At 32.3% G+C, this 14801-nt stretch overlaps 2 protein-coding genes across 2 annotated transcripts in view; both read right to left on the reverse strand.

Moving 5' to 3' along the window:
• Nucleotides 1-14801, reverse strand: part of LOC147830838 (uncharacterized) — a 688366-nt gene that overhangs the window by 132694 nt on the left and 540871 nt on the right. The window lies entirely within an intron of this gene.
• The window catches only part of ccdc73 (coiled-coil domain containing 73), a 31132-nt gene that overhangs the window by 11275 nt on the left and 5056 nt on the right, over nt 1-14801 (reverse strand). The window contains exons 4-9 of the mRNA NM_001423341.1: nt 10879-10950; nt 9892-9963; nt 7798-7833; nt 7568-7642; nt 5297-5335; nt 4704-4839 (exon numbers count right to left, since the gene is read on the reverse strand). Of these exons, the coding sequence (NP_001410270.1) occupies nt 4704-4839; nt 5297-5335; nt 7568-7642; nt 7798-7833; nt 9892-9963; nt 10879-10950 (430 nt within the window). The remainder of the gene's footprint in view (nt 1-4703; nt 4840-5296; nt 5336-7567; nt 7643-7797; nt 7834-9891; nt 9964-10878; nt 10951-14801) is intronic.

The raw sequence follows: 14801 nt of genomic DNA on the forward strand, positions 1-14801 counted from the left end.
ACTAACATTTTTCTTCCAGAAACAAAGCATAACTTTTTTAGCTATGATCATGCCATACTGAACAGGTGACCATACATTTTGATTGAGAGTCTCCAGAAAATCTGACCAGCCAAAAAATGCTATCATTGGGTCAGGGACTAAAAGACACTCTGCTTTTAGCATTAAAGTCGTCCAAAGAAGATTCTAAAAGGCCAGATTTCCTGTGTTGTTTTATCTTTATCTTGTTTTATCTTAAAGTTCCTGTGAACCTGAAGCTGCGATCACTATTCTTTTCGTAATGTGATACAGTTCCTAGAAAAACTGAATTTTAAATGAGCAAACAGTGGGTGTGGCTTGCTTTTTTCTACCGCAGGATGAATGGATGTAAAGTAAGCATTTCATTCAGAAAGATTGGGAAAGTGGTTTCAGAAGAGTTATTACAACCTAACAGACTTCTCATTTTTTTCTTAATGACACAGATAAATTGTTCATCACAAAACTAGCAATGTGAGCTAACAAAATCACATGGTTAGTTTTGTTTTTTGGGGGGGACTTTAACATCACATTTTCCAAATAGTTATTTAAAACATAAAACCACAAACTTGCTTTTTATTTGCTTTGAAAAGTGACGTGCATAATTTAATTGGATGCAGATGCAAAAACAGGTCTAAAATCTGACTCTATAAAAAATTGTTAATTAATCTTAAACAGGTTTTGAGAATAGCTCATTTGTCTGTACAGAGCATGATATACTTGACAAGCTTATATAGAGAGGTCTGTGTTTTGTGCAACTGACCATCCAGTTTCAACAATATTAAAAATTTATTTGCATTTTATCCGCTTGTTACGTGACGTCATGCATACGTCTAAACTTTGAAAAGTGAACAAATAGTACTAATATACGCTCACAGCGTGCAGATCGTTTTCATAATTACTTATTAATTATCATTTATATTCAGTCATTCGTTTTCCTTTGCCTTAGTCCCATTTTTCATCATGGGTCGTCACAGCGGAAGAAACCGCTAACTTATTCAGCATATGTTTTATACAGCAGAAGCTCTTTCAACTGCAACCCAGCACTGGGAGACATCCATACACTCTCACATGCACACACATACATTACGGCCAATTTAGTTTATTCAATTCCCCTGTACTGCATGACTTTTTTGGACTGTGGGGGAAAACACTAAAGATACACTAAATAATGTTGGGGAAAAAAGCAGCCATTGTCTTCCAGGGTATTTTTTGTTATCACTATGGATGAGGAGCTCTGTCACCTGGGAGGAGATCAGAGTAGAGTTGCTGCTCCACATCCAGAAAAGCCAGTTGAGGTGGCTTGGGCATCTATTTTGGATGCCTCCTGGATGCCTACCTAGGTGTTCTGCGCATGTCCCACCGGAAGAAGGTCCCCGGGGAAGACCCAGGACATGCTGGAGGAACTATGTCGCCTTGGGATTCCCCTCGAAGGAGCTGGAGGATGTGTCTGGGGAAGTCTCTCTTGAGACTGCTGCCCCTGCGACTCAGCCCCGGATAAGCGGCAGACAAGGGATGGATGGACTATGAATGTCAATGGCTGCTCTTTTCCAACATTCTTAAGAATATTTTGCTTTGTGTTCAACCGAAGAAAGAAATTCATAAAAGTTTAGAACCACTTGAGTGTGAGTAAATGGGAACCTTCCATTTAAGACCTGTAAACATTTGAACACTTTTAAGCATTTAGGCACAAGAAGCAATGTTTGTAGCTTTAACAAAAATTAAATGTATTTGTTTTATATTTGGGCAACATGGTGGCTGAGTGGTTAGCACTGTCGTCTCACAGCAAGACGGTTGCTGGTTCGAGTCCTGGCTAGGTCAATTGGCATTTCTGTGTGGAGTTTGCATGTTGTCCCCGTGTTCGTGTGGGTTTTCTCGAGGTGCTACGGTTTCCCCTATACTCCAAAGACATGCGATACAGGTGAATTAAATAAGCTAAATTGGCCGTATTGTATGAGTGTGAATGAGTGTGTATGGATGTTTCCCAGTACTGGGTTGCAGCTGGAAGGGCATCTGCTGTGCAATACTTGCTGGATAAATTGGCGGTTCACTCCGCTGTGGTGACCCCTGATAAATATAGGGGCTAAGCCAAAGGAAAATGAATGAATGAATGATTTATGCAGATCAATTGTGATCTGGAAGGAACACATAAAACAATTGCCAGAATAATTGATTGTTTATTTCACTATGGCAACCGATGTGAAATCAGGTACTAAGCCGAAAGAAAGCGAGCGAGTGAATGAGTGAAACCTATCTAGTGTGAAAAATAGAATTGGGATTGGCCCAATTCACCTGTACAGCATGTCTTTGGACTGTAAGGAAAAACAGAGAACCCAGAGGAAACCCACGCAAATGCAGGGAGAACATGTGAACTCCTCACAGAAACGCCAACTGACCCAGCCGAGGCTTGAACCAGCGACCTTCTTGCTGTGAGGTGACAGCACTAAATACTGCACCACTGCATTGCCCCAACATAATATTTTATATCAAAATATTTAACTGTGTTTATCTACTGGGCAAGTGATTTACATTTTGATTTACTTCAATATTTGGATTTCATTTATAATTGAGGTTCATGTTAGTGGCTACTGTAGTGTACAAAGCAAACAGTACAAATAAAAAATGGCACATAGGGGAAATGAAATCACGCAAAAAAAATAAAAATTGTACAAAATTTTTTCAAAATATACAAAAACACATATACAACATACAAATTGTAATTATTTAAAAATATAAATATTAGATTTTACATTTGTTTATTTAATTTCTGAAAATCTTCAGAAAAACATAAAGCAGTTTCTTTCATGTGTATGTTCCTGTTCTATTGTATCTATCTTTCCTTGTTCTGTTGTATTTATCTATCCTTTGCTTATAAAACTTCATGTAGAGGCCGTTCATATTACAAAATTACACAAACAAATATAGCTGCAAGCAGCAATTATTAGGGCCAAGTAGTCCAGCAACCACATGATAAACAAGCATGGCAACAAGCTGCAGAGCAACTGGAAAAATATATAACTTTTAGGCAGCATGGCCTGTGCCAAATTTGGTGGAAACTGGACAAACTATCTACAGAGAGTTCAACACAACAGATTTTCAAACTAATTCAAGATGGTGGAAAGGAAGTTGTATTAATTAGGGAATAAATTATATCAATGTTCTCGGCATGATCCAAGGAATTTAACAAGACCAGTCTCATGGCAATAGACACAACTATTCAAAAGTCATTTGATAAAATTTGTACGATTTCTATTAATAGAATTCAAATTGTTTGACAATTTTACCGAGAAGATGGTGCAAACTGATGTGGTTTGGTCAATGTTAGGTCTAGATTAAGTTTATAATAGTTTTTATTTTATATTAGTTTTAGTTTTTATTTGAATATATTTCGTTTTGACTAAATTAGTTTTTAGAGTTTTTGAAGGTAGATTTACTTGTTTCTAGTTTTAGTTTATTTTTTATTAGTTTCAGTGTTTTTGTTGGTTGTTTTTGTAAATTAGGATATTTGTTAGGTGCAAAATTCAAAATCATCAGAATAAATAATATATAATAAAAACTCAACCAAAGATAGGTTACATTTTTTTACACAAAAACACCACCATCTACCCAACCTCAAATTCGAATACAAAAGCCCACAGGACAGCAGCCTTAAGTAAAATATGTGTGCAAGGCTGATCATGAGGTTAAATAAACGGTAGTGATGGGAAGTTCGAATCCCGAACCTGACATTTTATGACAGGTTTGGACTCAACATATCAAAAATATGTAGTAAGCAATCATAATTTCAGTCAGTTAGAACATCACCATGATCTGAAAAGTTTTTACAATTAAGTTTTGCAACCCAACTAAAGCAATGTTTCACTTATTTAAATTCCATCATGACTTTCTGTTTTAAAAAATAAACTTACGCTACACCAGATCCTCTCAATTAAGCCCTTGGTTTACCAGCGCTGCAGTTGTTCAAGTCTGGTTCAGTCTCAGCAGGCTGTCATGTACTGTTTGTGTTCAGTTTGCTGAATATATTCACTGAGTATTATCGGTTCACTGCTTTTCAAATCTGATCTCGGTGTACTGTTCTAATAACTGAATAACTCAGTATATATTGGTTAATTTCAAGTCAGAGGGGGTATCAGGCATGTAAAAAGTAAGTTGTTTGTGGATAAGGTCTTAACGTTACTGGAGAAAATCTAGATCAAATGATTCAGTTCGATGTGGGGAATTAGTTTAACCAGTTCACTTAAGAGATCCGATTCGTTCACGATCGTGATCACTAATACAGAAATAAATTTGTTTGTTTTTGGTTACTATAATAATCTTGGTCTAGATCACACACTTGAAGTTTGGTTTTAATACTTCAAATCATTGCATTGATTTATCCTGGCAGCATTACATCAAGTTTACTCATGTTACATGACAAAAGTTTTGTCTATTGACATGAATTCCATAACTTTTGGTCAACACAGTCTGAAGATGATCTGAGACAAATTTGGTGCACAATTGCCAAACAATGTAGGAGTAGTTTGAAAAAGCAGAATGGTGTATATTCAAGTCATCTGAAGAAAGTTATGAAATCGCAATAACACACAAAAAAAAAAAACGCAATGCTTTTCTCCAATATTGTGCAGCCCCAGTAACAACTTAACAAGCGGGTTATGCAATTAATAGTGAATACTAATTTGCTCTAGTCATACCGTTTTGTTCGAGTTTCTCATGGGCCTGTCTGATCATCGCGCACTGTCTGGAAATGGCTGTGAAGCGTCTCTCCACCTCTCCCAGCTGGTTCAGGTGGCTGTCTTTGGTTTGTGTTTGCAGCTGCAACTTTTGCTCCTGAAAAGTTTAAAAACACATTGTCCTCCCTTCGAAGAGGAATATCCCCATTCGGCTCTACAAGTAATAACACTTCTTCTTTCTCGGCGAAATATATATATATATATACTGCATCGAGAGTTTGAAGACCTTTGTTTAACATCTCGGCTTTCTGCTAGATAAGGAGTCAACTTCAAAAAACATGCCTGAGGGGCTTTTATGTGAAGCGCAGCCCGTTACTGTTTGATTGTCTGTATCAAACTGATTCCCCTCTCCGCCATTGAAAGGTTAAACAGAGCGAGGCTTCGATATAAAATATTTTAATAGTGGTATTTTCACAGCGGCGCTGGCGGTTCACGTGTCACGGCCTCCCTATCCGTTACTCCTGATGATCTGCTCTCCCTCTAAGTTCCTCCTCTTTAATTCTTCCCACTCCCACTTGCCTCTGTCAACAATTTATATAATTGGAAATCCTTACCAGCTCGCCTAATTTCTTCTCCAAACTGTACCTGAGCAACTGCAAGACAGTAGGAAAAGAAAAAGAAATGTGGTTTAAGTGATTTACTATACTGAAAGTTAGAAAGCACATTTAAAAAAAACAATCTTAAATCATACAAATAAAAATGTTAACTAAAATTAGAGCAAAGACTAGAATTATTAATATTACTGGCATAATTATTGATTTTTCTTTTTACTTTAAGCTGTTTTATGTAATTTTAATATTTTTTGAGTGTTTGGGTTAAAATTGCTCAAATTACCATTACAAATTAATTAATTGCTTATTACATAATTGTAAAGAAAACAGAAACAATAAATAAACAAAAATATTACAACATAATTTTTTTCTTGTTTTTTTTTGTTGTTGCTTTTTTATCATTTTAACATCTTCCATAATACTAGAAATCAAATGATAAATGATACGTGTGCAAGAATACATCACAATTAGTGTGCAGATTACCATTACTAAATAAAACAATACATTATTACATTATATTAATAGATAAAATTTCTAACTATTAAACTATTATTATTCTATTAATTCTAGTTATGTTATTATTTTGACATCTTCCATTATTCTATAGATCAAATGGTAACAAAAGTGATGAAGTGAAAAACCTGTTTAGATGCACATAGATAGTGTAGCCTTTGGAACTTTACTGGCTAGACGACTTATTCTTATGAATTGGAAGTCAACAGCTCCCTCTTCTTATCGGCAATGGGTTTTTGATTTCTCACATGCTGTTCGAAATGGAAAAGATTTGGTTTGCAATAAAACAAAAGCCAGAACAGTTCCAGAAAGTCCGGAGCCCTCTTAAATTTTTTTTTAAGGAGACACCTATCTTAATTGCCTTATTTCTTATTTTTCTTTGAATTATTTATTTATTTTATGTATTTATTTATTTATTTATTTCGTTTCTTTTTATTATTATTATTTTTATGTTATCTTATGTTTGTACAGTTGAAGTCAGAATTATTAGCCCCCCTGAATTATTAGCCCTGCTGTTTTTTTTTTCCACAATTCCTGTTTAACGGAGAGAGGATTTTTTTCAACACATTTCTAAACATAATAGTTTTAATAACTCATTTCTAATAACTGATTTATTTTATCTTTCCCATGATGACAGTAAATAATATTTTACTAGATATTTTTCAAGACATTTATAAAGCTTAAAGTGACATTTAATGGCTTAACTAGGTTAATTACGTATGAAAGTTATTGTATAATGATGTTTTTTTCTGTAGACAATCGAAAAAATATATAGCTTAAAGGAGCTAATAATTTTGACCTTAAAGTGGCTTTTAAAAAAATTAAACATTGCTTTTATTCTAGCCAAAATACAACAAATAAGACTTTCTACAGTAGAAAAAATATTATTAGACATACTGGTAAAATTTGCTTGCTCTGTTAAAGATCATTTGGGAAATCAAAGCAGAAGAAAAAAATCAAAAGGGGGCTAATAATTCTGACTTCAACTGCATATCTTTGTGTATATATGTGGTATTTTACCTTTTATTTACATACTTATTTAGTGTATAATTATGTTTTAATTATAATGATAATTTCTTGTTTGGTGAATTGTATCAGTGCATATATCTATATCTATCAATATTATGTATATTATATCTGACCTAAGATGAACCTACTTAAAAAAAAAAACAATTATATTACATCATAATTGCATCATATTAATAAATATGGAAACAACCATGGCGGATCTATGAATTACTATTATTTGCAAATTAATATTAAGTTATTATTTAAAAATTATTATTTTACTCCAGACTGAATAAAAAAGCAAGAATAAATCACAATAACTGCAATGTTTAATAATATTTAAACACATAATTATTATAATTAAAATATATATATATATATATATATATATATATATATATATATATATATATATATATATATATATATATATATATATATATATATTACTATTAATATAATATTGTCCTTTTTTTCCGATTCTAACTACTATGATTATCATTACCAAATAAAAGGGTAACAAGGGACCTTATTGGCCAATGGTACGGTTGAACCGAGTGTTTGATGGACCGTAAGAGAAAACATACATCAACCATGTGACATCATTTATCCGACAACACCAAATAGACCTACACAGACCCCCACTCACAGGGTCAGATGAGATGCATTTTCCCACTCTTTTACCTTTATGTCCCTAAAGCAAGATGCTCTTGTCTTGTAAGTGTTTGTTGTCATTGTATTGATTTTGTGTACCTGAAGCTGTTTTAGTTCTTCCTTCAGGCTTGTGATCTCTTTGTCTTTCAGTTCAGTGGCCAACAGGTTTTTACCCTTGAAGAAGTCATTAACATTTAGTCAGATGATGATTTATTAATATTTGAATTCAATATTGTTAATGTAACGTTGCTGTCAAAGAAGAAAACATATTAATCAAAATGTAAAGCAACGTACAACGGATTAAAATAGTAAAATATAAAGTGACCAACCTTTTCAACTTCAGACATGCGGATCTGTGCCTGAAACTTTCAGATACGAGACATTAAAAATAGGTTAAAAAAAGGGAGCATAAATAAATAATGTGTGTGTGTGTGTGTGTATACACACACACACAAACACACATATATATATATATATATATATATATATATATATATATATATATATATATATATATATATATATATATATATACCATGTCTAATAAAAAACAAGCAATAACATATACAAAAATAATTACTACATTTTGTACAGGAATAAGTGAAATCTTTGCATTAGAAAAATCCTTTTATTTACTTTCCTTGGTGATGATATAATGATGGTGTAATGACGATGTATTTATTTTTAGCTGCATAAGGCTTAAATAAAAATGGGGTTTCGAATGAAGATAAGAGCTTGATCAAAGGTTTACGAGAACTGAATGGCTGAAGTGGATTACTCGTTAGCGAAAATCGATTGCACTGGATCAGTATGTTGTGTGGCAAGGAGTGTTTGTCCACACACTGCCCGTACTGTTGAAAATATCACCACTGTCGAAAACATAGTACTGAGCCAAGAAGACGCATTAGAAGAAGGTACTGTGGTGATATAAATCAGATGAGGTGGAAAATGTGTACATATTATATAGTTTAATCTATTTGCCATCTAATTACTAAATATAATTAAAGCTGCAGGTATTTTGACGAAATTCTGACAGAATTAATTATGCTTGGACTTTTTTGAGACATGGTTTATATATATATATATATATATATATATATATATATATATATATATATATATATATATATATATATATATATATATATATATATATACAGTTGAAGTCAGAATTTGATTTTTTTTTTCTTCTCTAAATATTTCCCAAATGATTTTTAACAGAGCAAGGAAAATTTCACAGTATGTCTGATAATATTTTTTCTTCTGGAGAAAGTCTTATTTGTTTTATTTCAGCTAGAATAAAAGCAGTTATTAATTTTTTAAAAATCATTTTTGGGACAATATTATTAGCCCCTTTAAGCTATTTTTTTTCTCGATAATCTACAGAACAAACCATCATTATACAATAACTTGCCTAATTACCCTAACCTGCCTAGTTCACCTGATTAACCTAGTTAAGCCTTTAAATGTCACTTTAAGCTGTATAGAAGTGTCTTGAAAAATATCAAGCAAAATATTATTTACTGTCATCATGTCAAAGATAAAAAAAATCAGTTTTTAGAAATAAGTTTTTAAAACTATTATGCTTAGAAATGTGCTAAAATAATCTTCCCTCCATTAAACAGAAATTGGGGAAAAAAATAAACAGGGGCGCTAATAATTCAGGGGGGCTAATAATTCTGACTTCAACTGTATATATATATATATATATATATATATATATATATATATATATATATATATATATATATATATATATATATATATATATATATATACATACATATATGTGTGTGTGTGTATTATATCAAAGACTAAAGAATACACAAGACATATCAATCGTATCTTTTTGAATGAGAAAAAGTGTAACGTCAATATGGTGAATAAAACCCCGCTCACTAGTACAGGAGCCAATCATCCATCATTATATGCTGAATAAAACCTGCCCTTTTAGTACAGCAGCCAATCATCGATTGGTATAGACCAGGGGTGCTCAATCCTGTTCCTGGAGATCTACCTTTCTGCAGATTTCAGTTGCTACCCATATCAAACACACCTGCCTATAATTATCACGTGGTGTTCAGGTCCAAATTAATTGGTTCAGGTGTGTTTGATATGGGTAGCAACTGAAATCTGCAGGAAGGTGGCTCTCCAGGAACAGGATTGAGCACCCCTGCTATAGACTGACGATACTCCAGGGAGGGGCTTGGATCAGAAATAAAACTTGTAGACAGTTGTTGTACAATTTTATTGGTGATTCCTAATATGAAATTCAATCATAAGCTTGGCAAACAGTTTTGGAGAATTTGATGATTCCCAATTCAAATAGAATGCCCTAGCATACTGCCCGAGAGGTGTTTCACAGACGGTTGCCAAGTGAAATGACATGCCTTAAAGGGACTTTAATTATGTATAATGCGTACCTGCTTTTTTACAGCAGCAAGTGACTCTGAATTTTCAACTGACATTCTGGAAATCTGACTTTGTAAAGACTCCTGCAGAAATATAAAAAGCTGTTAATGCCGACACAAACTTTAACAATGTAATATACTAATAGCAATATAAAAAATGTATAAGTAATTTGATTACTAAGGGTTACCAGTTAACTAAAACTAAACCATAAAATAATTACTTAAAATTAATAAACTTTAGATGAAATCCAATATAAAATAATTTTAGCTATTCGTCAAGGACATTCACATACCGTATATATACACAAAGACAAAAACTAAAATCAAAAATATAAACAGAAACAAAATTTAAATAATAATAATAATAATAATAATAAAAACTATAATGAAAATAAAATAAATTTAGCTTTCAGAATATGGAAAATAAATAAATAAATACATCAATGGTCTATATGCACAGCTAGTGTTTTTCAGCCAATGATGAACTTCCTGTAAATGCTTTATGTGACTATTTTTAGTTTCATAAAGTTCCTTTAACAGTAATGATGTTGCACGTACAGCATGTAATGTAATTCAAACACAAGCAGTTAAATAGACTTAAGCATCCATTTGGTTGATAAAGTGTAAAAAGAGACGAAAGACCGTTTAACACAGGCGCCCTCATTAGCAACAGGCTAGCACAGAAATTTCATTGAAAATACTGGGGTAAAATTAATTTCCATATTTTAAAGACATGGAGCGAAAAAATAATAATTTATTGCTGTGCTTCTTGTTTGGTCTGATACAAACTTTATATTATATCTTAGCCAGGTAGTGAAGATCGCTGTTTTTAAAGAAATGGGATGACAACTAACCGGTAGCAATGGGACTGGCTGACTGAAATAAAAAGTCAGTGTGCATATACCCCATTAACTGGCTAAATAAACTAATGAAGATTACTCTTAAAGGAATCTTTAACTTAATGAAAAATATAGTACTTTAAAATCAATCTTAACAAACCGTTTTCCATTCTAACTCCTGCTTCTCCAGTACGAGTTTACAAATCTGCTCCTCATATCTTCTTTCAGCATCCTGCATTCAAAATATCCACAAAACATGCATATTTATCACCAATGATCAAGATATTTATAAGAAAGAAACAAATAAAATTATTCACTCGACATGCAGATGTCTGAACACCAGAGAGATTTCATCATAAAAACTGTGACTTATATATGCATGTAGAAATTGGCTTACTGCCTGCAATAAAATGGTAACGTTTAAAAGAAAAAACAATAAATTGAATAAAAAGAGGGCTAATAATAGAAACAATTGGATATATTAAATCTAACAAAACAAATAGAACAAAATGTGTTCAAACAAAAGAAAAATTCGCTCTAGACTAGTGTCATTCCTAACGATGTGCTTTCAGCATTAAGACATTAAAATTTCCTGTATCTGCCAGACTGACTGACAGCATCCCAAACCAACGCAGTCGTTTTAATAGAAAACACTTTGCACTCTCTTAAAAGCGCATAAGAAGTGACGGCATTCAGCTGAGCGCGTTTGTCTGGCAGCAAATCCTCCATCTTAACACCGGCCCTATAAACCAGAGAACTACAAAGTGTTAGTTTAATGGCATGCCTGAGGATCACATTGATTTAATACCTTTGTTCCTCACTAACATCATAATAAGCAATAAAACATAAGAGATACAATTGTTTATTTTTTGCTGGTACAACCTTTAAACATGTCCGGCGTGGGGTTTTTAGTGCTTTTGCTCGAGGGAACTGGTCAAGCAGGAGAATATGTGAATTCATCAGGTTTGGCAGAATGACCCCGTTTGTAATGTAAGTGTAACTTTTGCTGGCTTATTTCCAGAAAGTGCTACTTGCTTTTTCTTTTTTATTTATTTATTTATTTATTTATTTTTTGATTGTCTAGAAAATTCCTCCCACAAAAGGACATGAATGGGCCAAAATTGAGCCACCATGCCATTCAGACATTGAGTTTTAATTCATTTAAATTTTGCTTGCTGTTTGTTCAAATTACTTATTTAAAATAAGTTGAAACAACACAAGGTCCCACTTTATATTAAGTGGCCTTAACTAATATGTACTTACATAGGAAGTAATAGTTTGTTACAATGTACTTGTTGTGTAAATACATGCATTTACAGTGTACTTATGCTTGATTAAATAAATGTATGTAATTACATCTGTAATTAACTTGTGTAATTACATTTGTAAACCTGTCCATAACCCAACCTCTATCCCAACTCAAAAGCACCACGTGTTCTCAAATACATTATAAACACAGTAAGTACATTGTATTTATTTTTTTTTTGATGTAAGTACATAGTAGTTAAGGACACTTAACATAAAGTGGGACCCTAACACAATTCTTGAGTTTTTTGGGGGGAAACTTCATTGTTTTATGCTCAATCCACTTAAATTTGTAAAAACTAATAGGTTAATTGCTTCATGTGGTTCCAACACAAATCGTTTATGTGGTACCCAGCATTTTTTTTTACAGTGTAGCAAGAGGATTGCTCAGGATTTTGGATTAAAATCATCTCAGTAAAGGGAAAACAAAATGGTTAGTAAAATCAAGGTGATTTTGACAAGATATTTTTAATATTCTATTTTCAATTTTAACAAAGAATAAATGATTTAATTACATCACAGTGACGCCACAAAGCAATAAAAGCTATTCTTTCCATGTTAAAATACGTTTTTTTCTAACCATCTGTGAACGTGATGCGCAAAATTTCTATTTTAGAAACAGTTTCTATTTTCATGACGTCGCGGCAGAACAACATTTTAAACTTCTATGACAATTATGTCCTCAGGTACTGATTATGTGCTTTATTCAGTGTTGAATGCTACCAAGGTGACTTTGAAAACATCTCGGTGTAAAGAAAACAAAATGGTTAGTAAAATCAAGGTGATTTTCACAAGATATTTTTAACATATTATTAATTTTAACAAAGAATAAATGACTAAATTAAATCACAGCGACGCCACAACATGATAAAAGCTATTCTTTCCATGTTAAAATTAGTTTTATTTTAACCATCTGTGACAGTGATGCGCAAAATTTCTATTTTAGAAACAGTTTCTATTTCCATGACGTCGTGGAAGAACAACATCATAAACTTCTATGACAATTATGTCCTCAGGTATTGATTATGTGCTGTATTCACTGTTGAATAATATGTTGAACTTCACTTTCTAATCTGCAATTGCCTCTCTGGATATACCACTAACTGTACTCTGTAAAAAACTGTAAAAAAAAAAACTGTAAAAAAAATTTAATAATACTTTCCTTCTTAGACTTTACAGACCTGAAACTTGCCTATAGCACTTATTCATTGTTGCTCTTAAAGGTGTGTAAATTGCATCCTTGTCCTCATTTGTAAGCTTTGGATAAAAGCGTCTGCTAAATGACTAAAAGTAAATGTAAATGAATGCTACCAATGTGAGTTTGAAAACATCTCGGTGAAAAGAAAACGAAATGGTTAGTAAAATCAAGGTAATTTAGGCAAAATATTTTTTAACATTATATTTTCGATTTTAACAAAGATTAAATGATTAAATTAGATTCAAATTCGAACACCGTGTCATAATTACACACAACGCCACAATGAGATAAAAGATTTTTTTAAGTTGAAACAAGTTTTTGTTCTAACCATCTGTGACCGATGCACAAAATTTTTACTACCACAACGTTGCGGCAAAACAACACTATAAACTGCTGACAATTATATCCTCAGGTATCGATTATGTGCAGTATTCACTGCTGAATGCTACCAATGTGAGTTTGAAAACATCTCTGTGAAAAGAAATCAAAATGGTTGCTAAAATCAAAGTGATTTTGGCAAAATGTTTTTAACATTATATTTTCGATTTTAACAAAGATTTAAAAAAATATTAAAATAGATTATACTTCGAACACCGTGTCCACACCATATATATATATATATATATATATATATATATATATATATGTGTGTGTGTGTGTGTGTGTGTGTGTGTGTGTGTGTGTATGCTTTTGTTCTAACCATCTGTGACAGCTATGTGCACAATTTCTTTTTCCATGTCACTGCAAAGAACACCATAAACCGTAATGACAATTATCTCTTCACGTACAGATGAAATGCTTTATTCCTTGTTAAATGCTACTAAGGTAAGTTTGAACACCATTTTATGTGACATTTATTGCCATACTACTGAAAGCAGCAGCAGATAGTTCACCTCGGATCTTGAAAATTAAATAACTAACAAACAGTTTGAAAAAGAAAGTCAGTATCTCAGTGCAAACCAACAACATCAGTATTCAGCCTATGTACTTTTAACATTAAATATGTATTAATTAGATTATAACCTTTACCATTTTCAGGAGTGAAGTGAATTTAAATTAATGGCTGGTATTTAAATGTTTCTGTCGCATCGCGTTTGGAGCAGACAAATTGCTCGTGGCTGGAATCTTGACGCATTGCATGTTGTTAGGACAAGGTCTAAGGCATCTTAAAAAGATTACAATGTTAATCATTTTGTTAGCTTTAAAGACTATTAAAGACTAATAACTACTAAAACTACGAAAAGTCTGGAGAAAATCTAGCTCAGCGAATGTTAAAATAAATAAGTATGAACTTTTATCAAAATGAATAAACAAACAATCATTAAGGAGTTATTTCTACCTGACCTGACGCTTAAAATACTTTCCTTACTGTAAACTATTGAATTTAGATGAGGTTTGTCATGGAAACATATTGTGCATAATCTTAAAAGGTCTGCTAAATGCAAAAAAATCAAACTGTTAAAATGTTAATGTTTAGAAAACCTAAGGAAATTTTTGAATGTCAAATGAATGAATGAATGAATAAATAAATAAATAAATAAATAAATAAATAAATAAATAAATATGAAAAATGACAAACA

This window comes from Danio rerio, chromosome 25 (genome assembly GCF_052040795.2).
Source record: "Danio rerio strain M-AB ecotype USA chromosome 25, GRCz13ab, whole genome shotgun sequence".
NCBI lineage: Eukaryota > Metazoa > Chordata > Actinopteri > Cypriniformes > Danionidae > Danio > Danio rerio.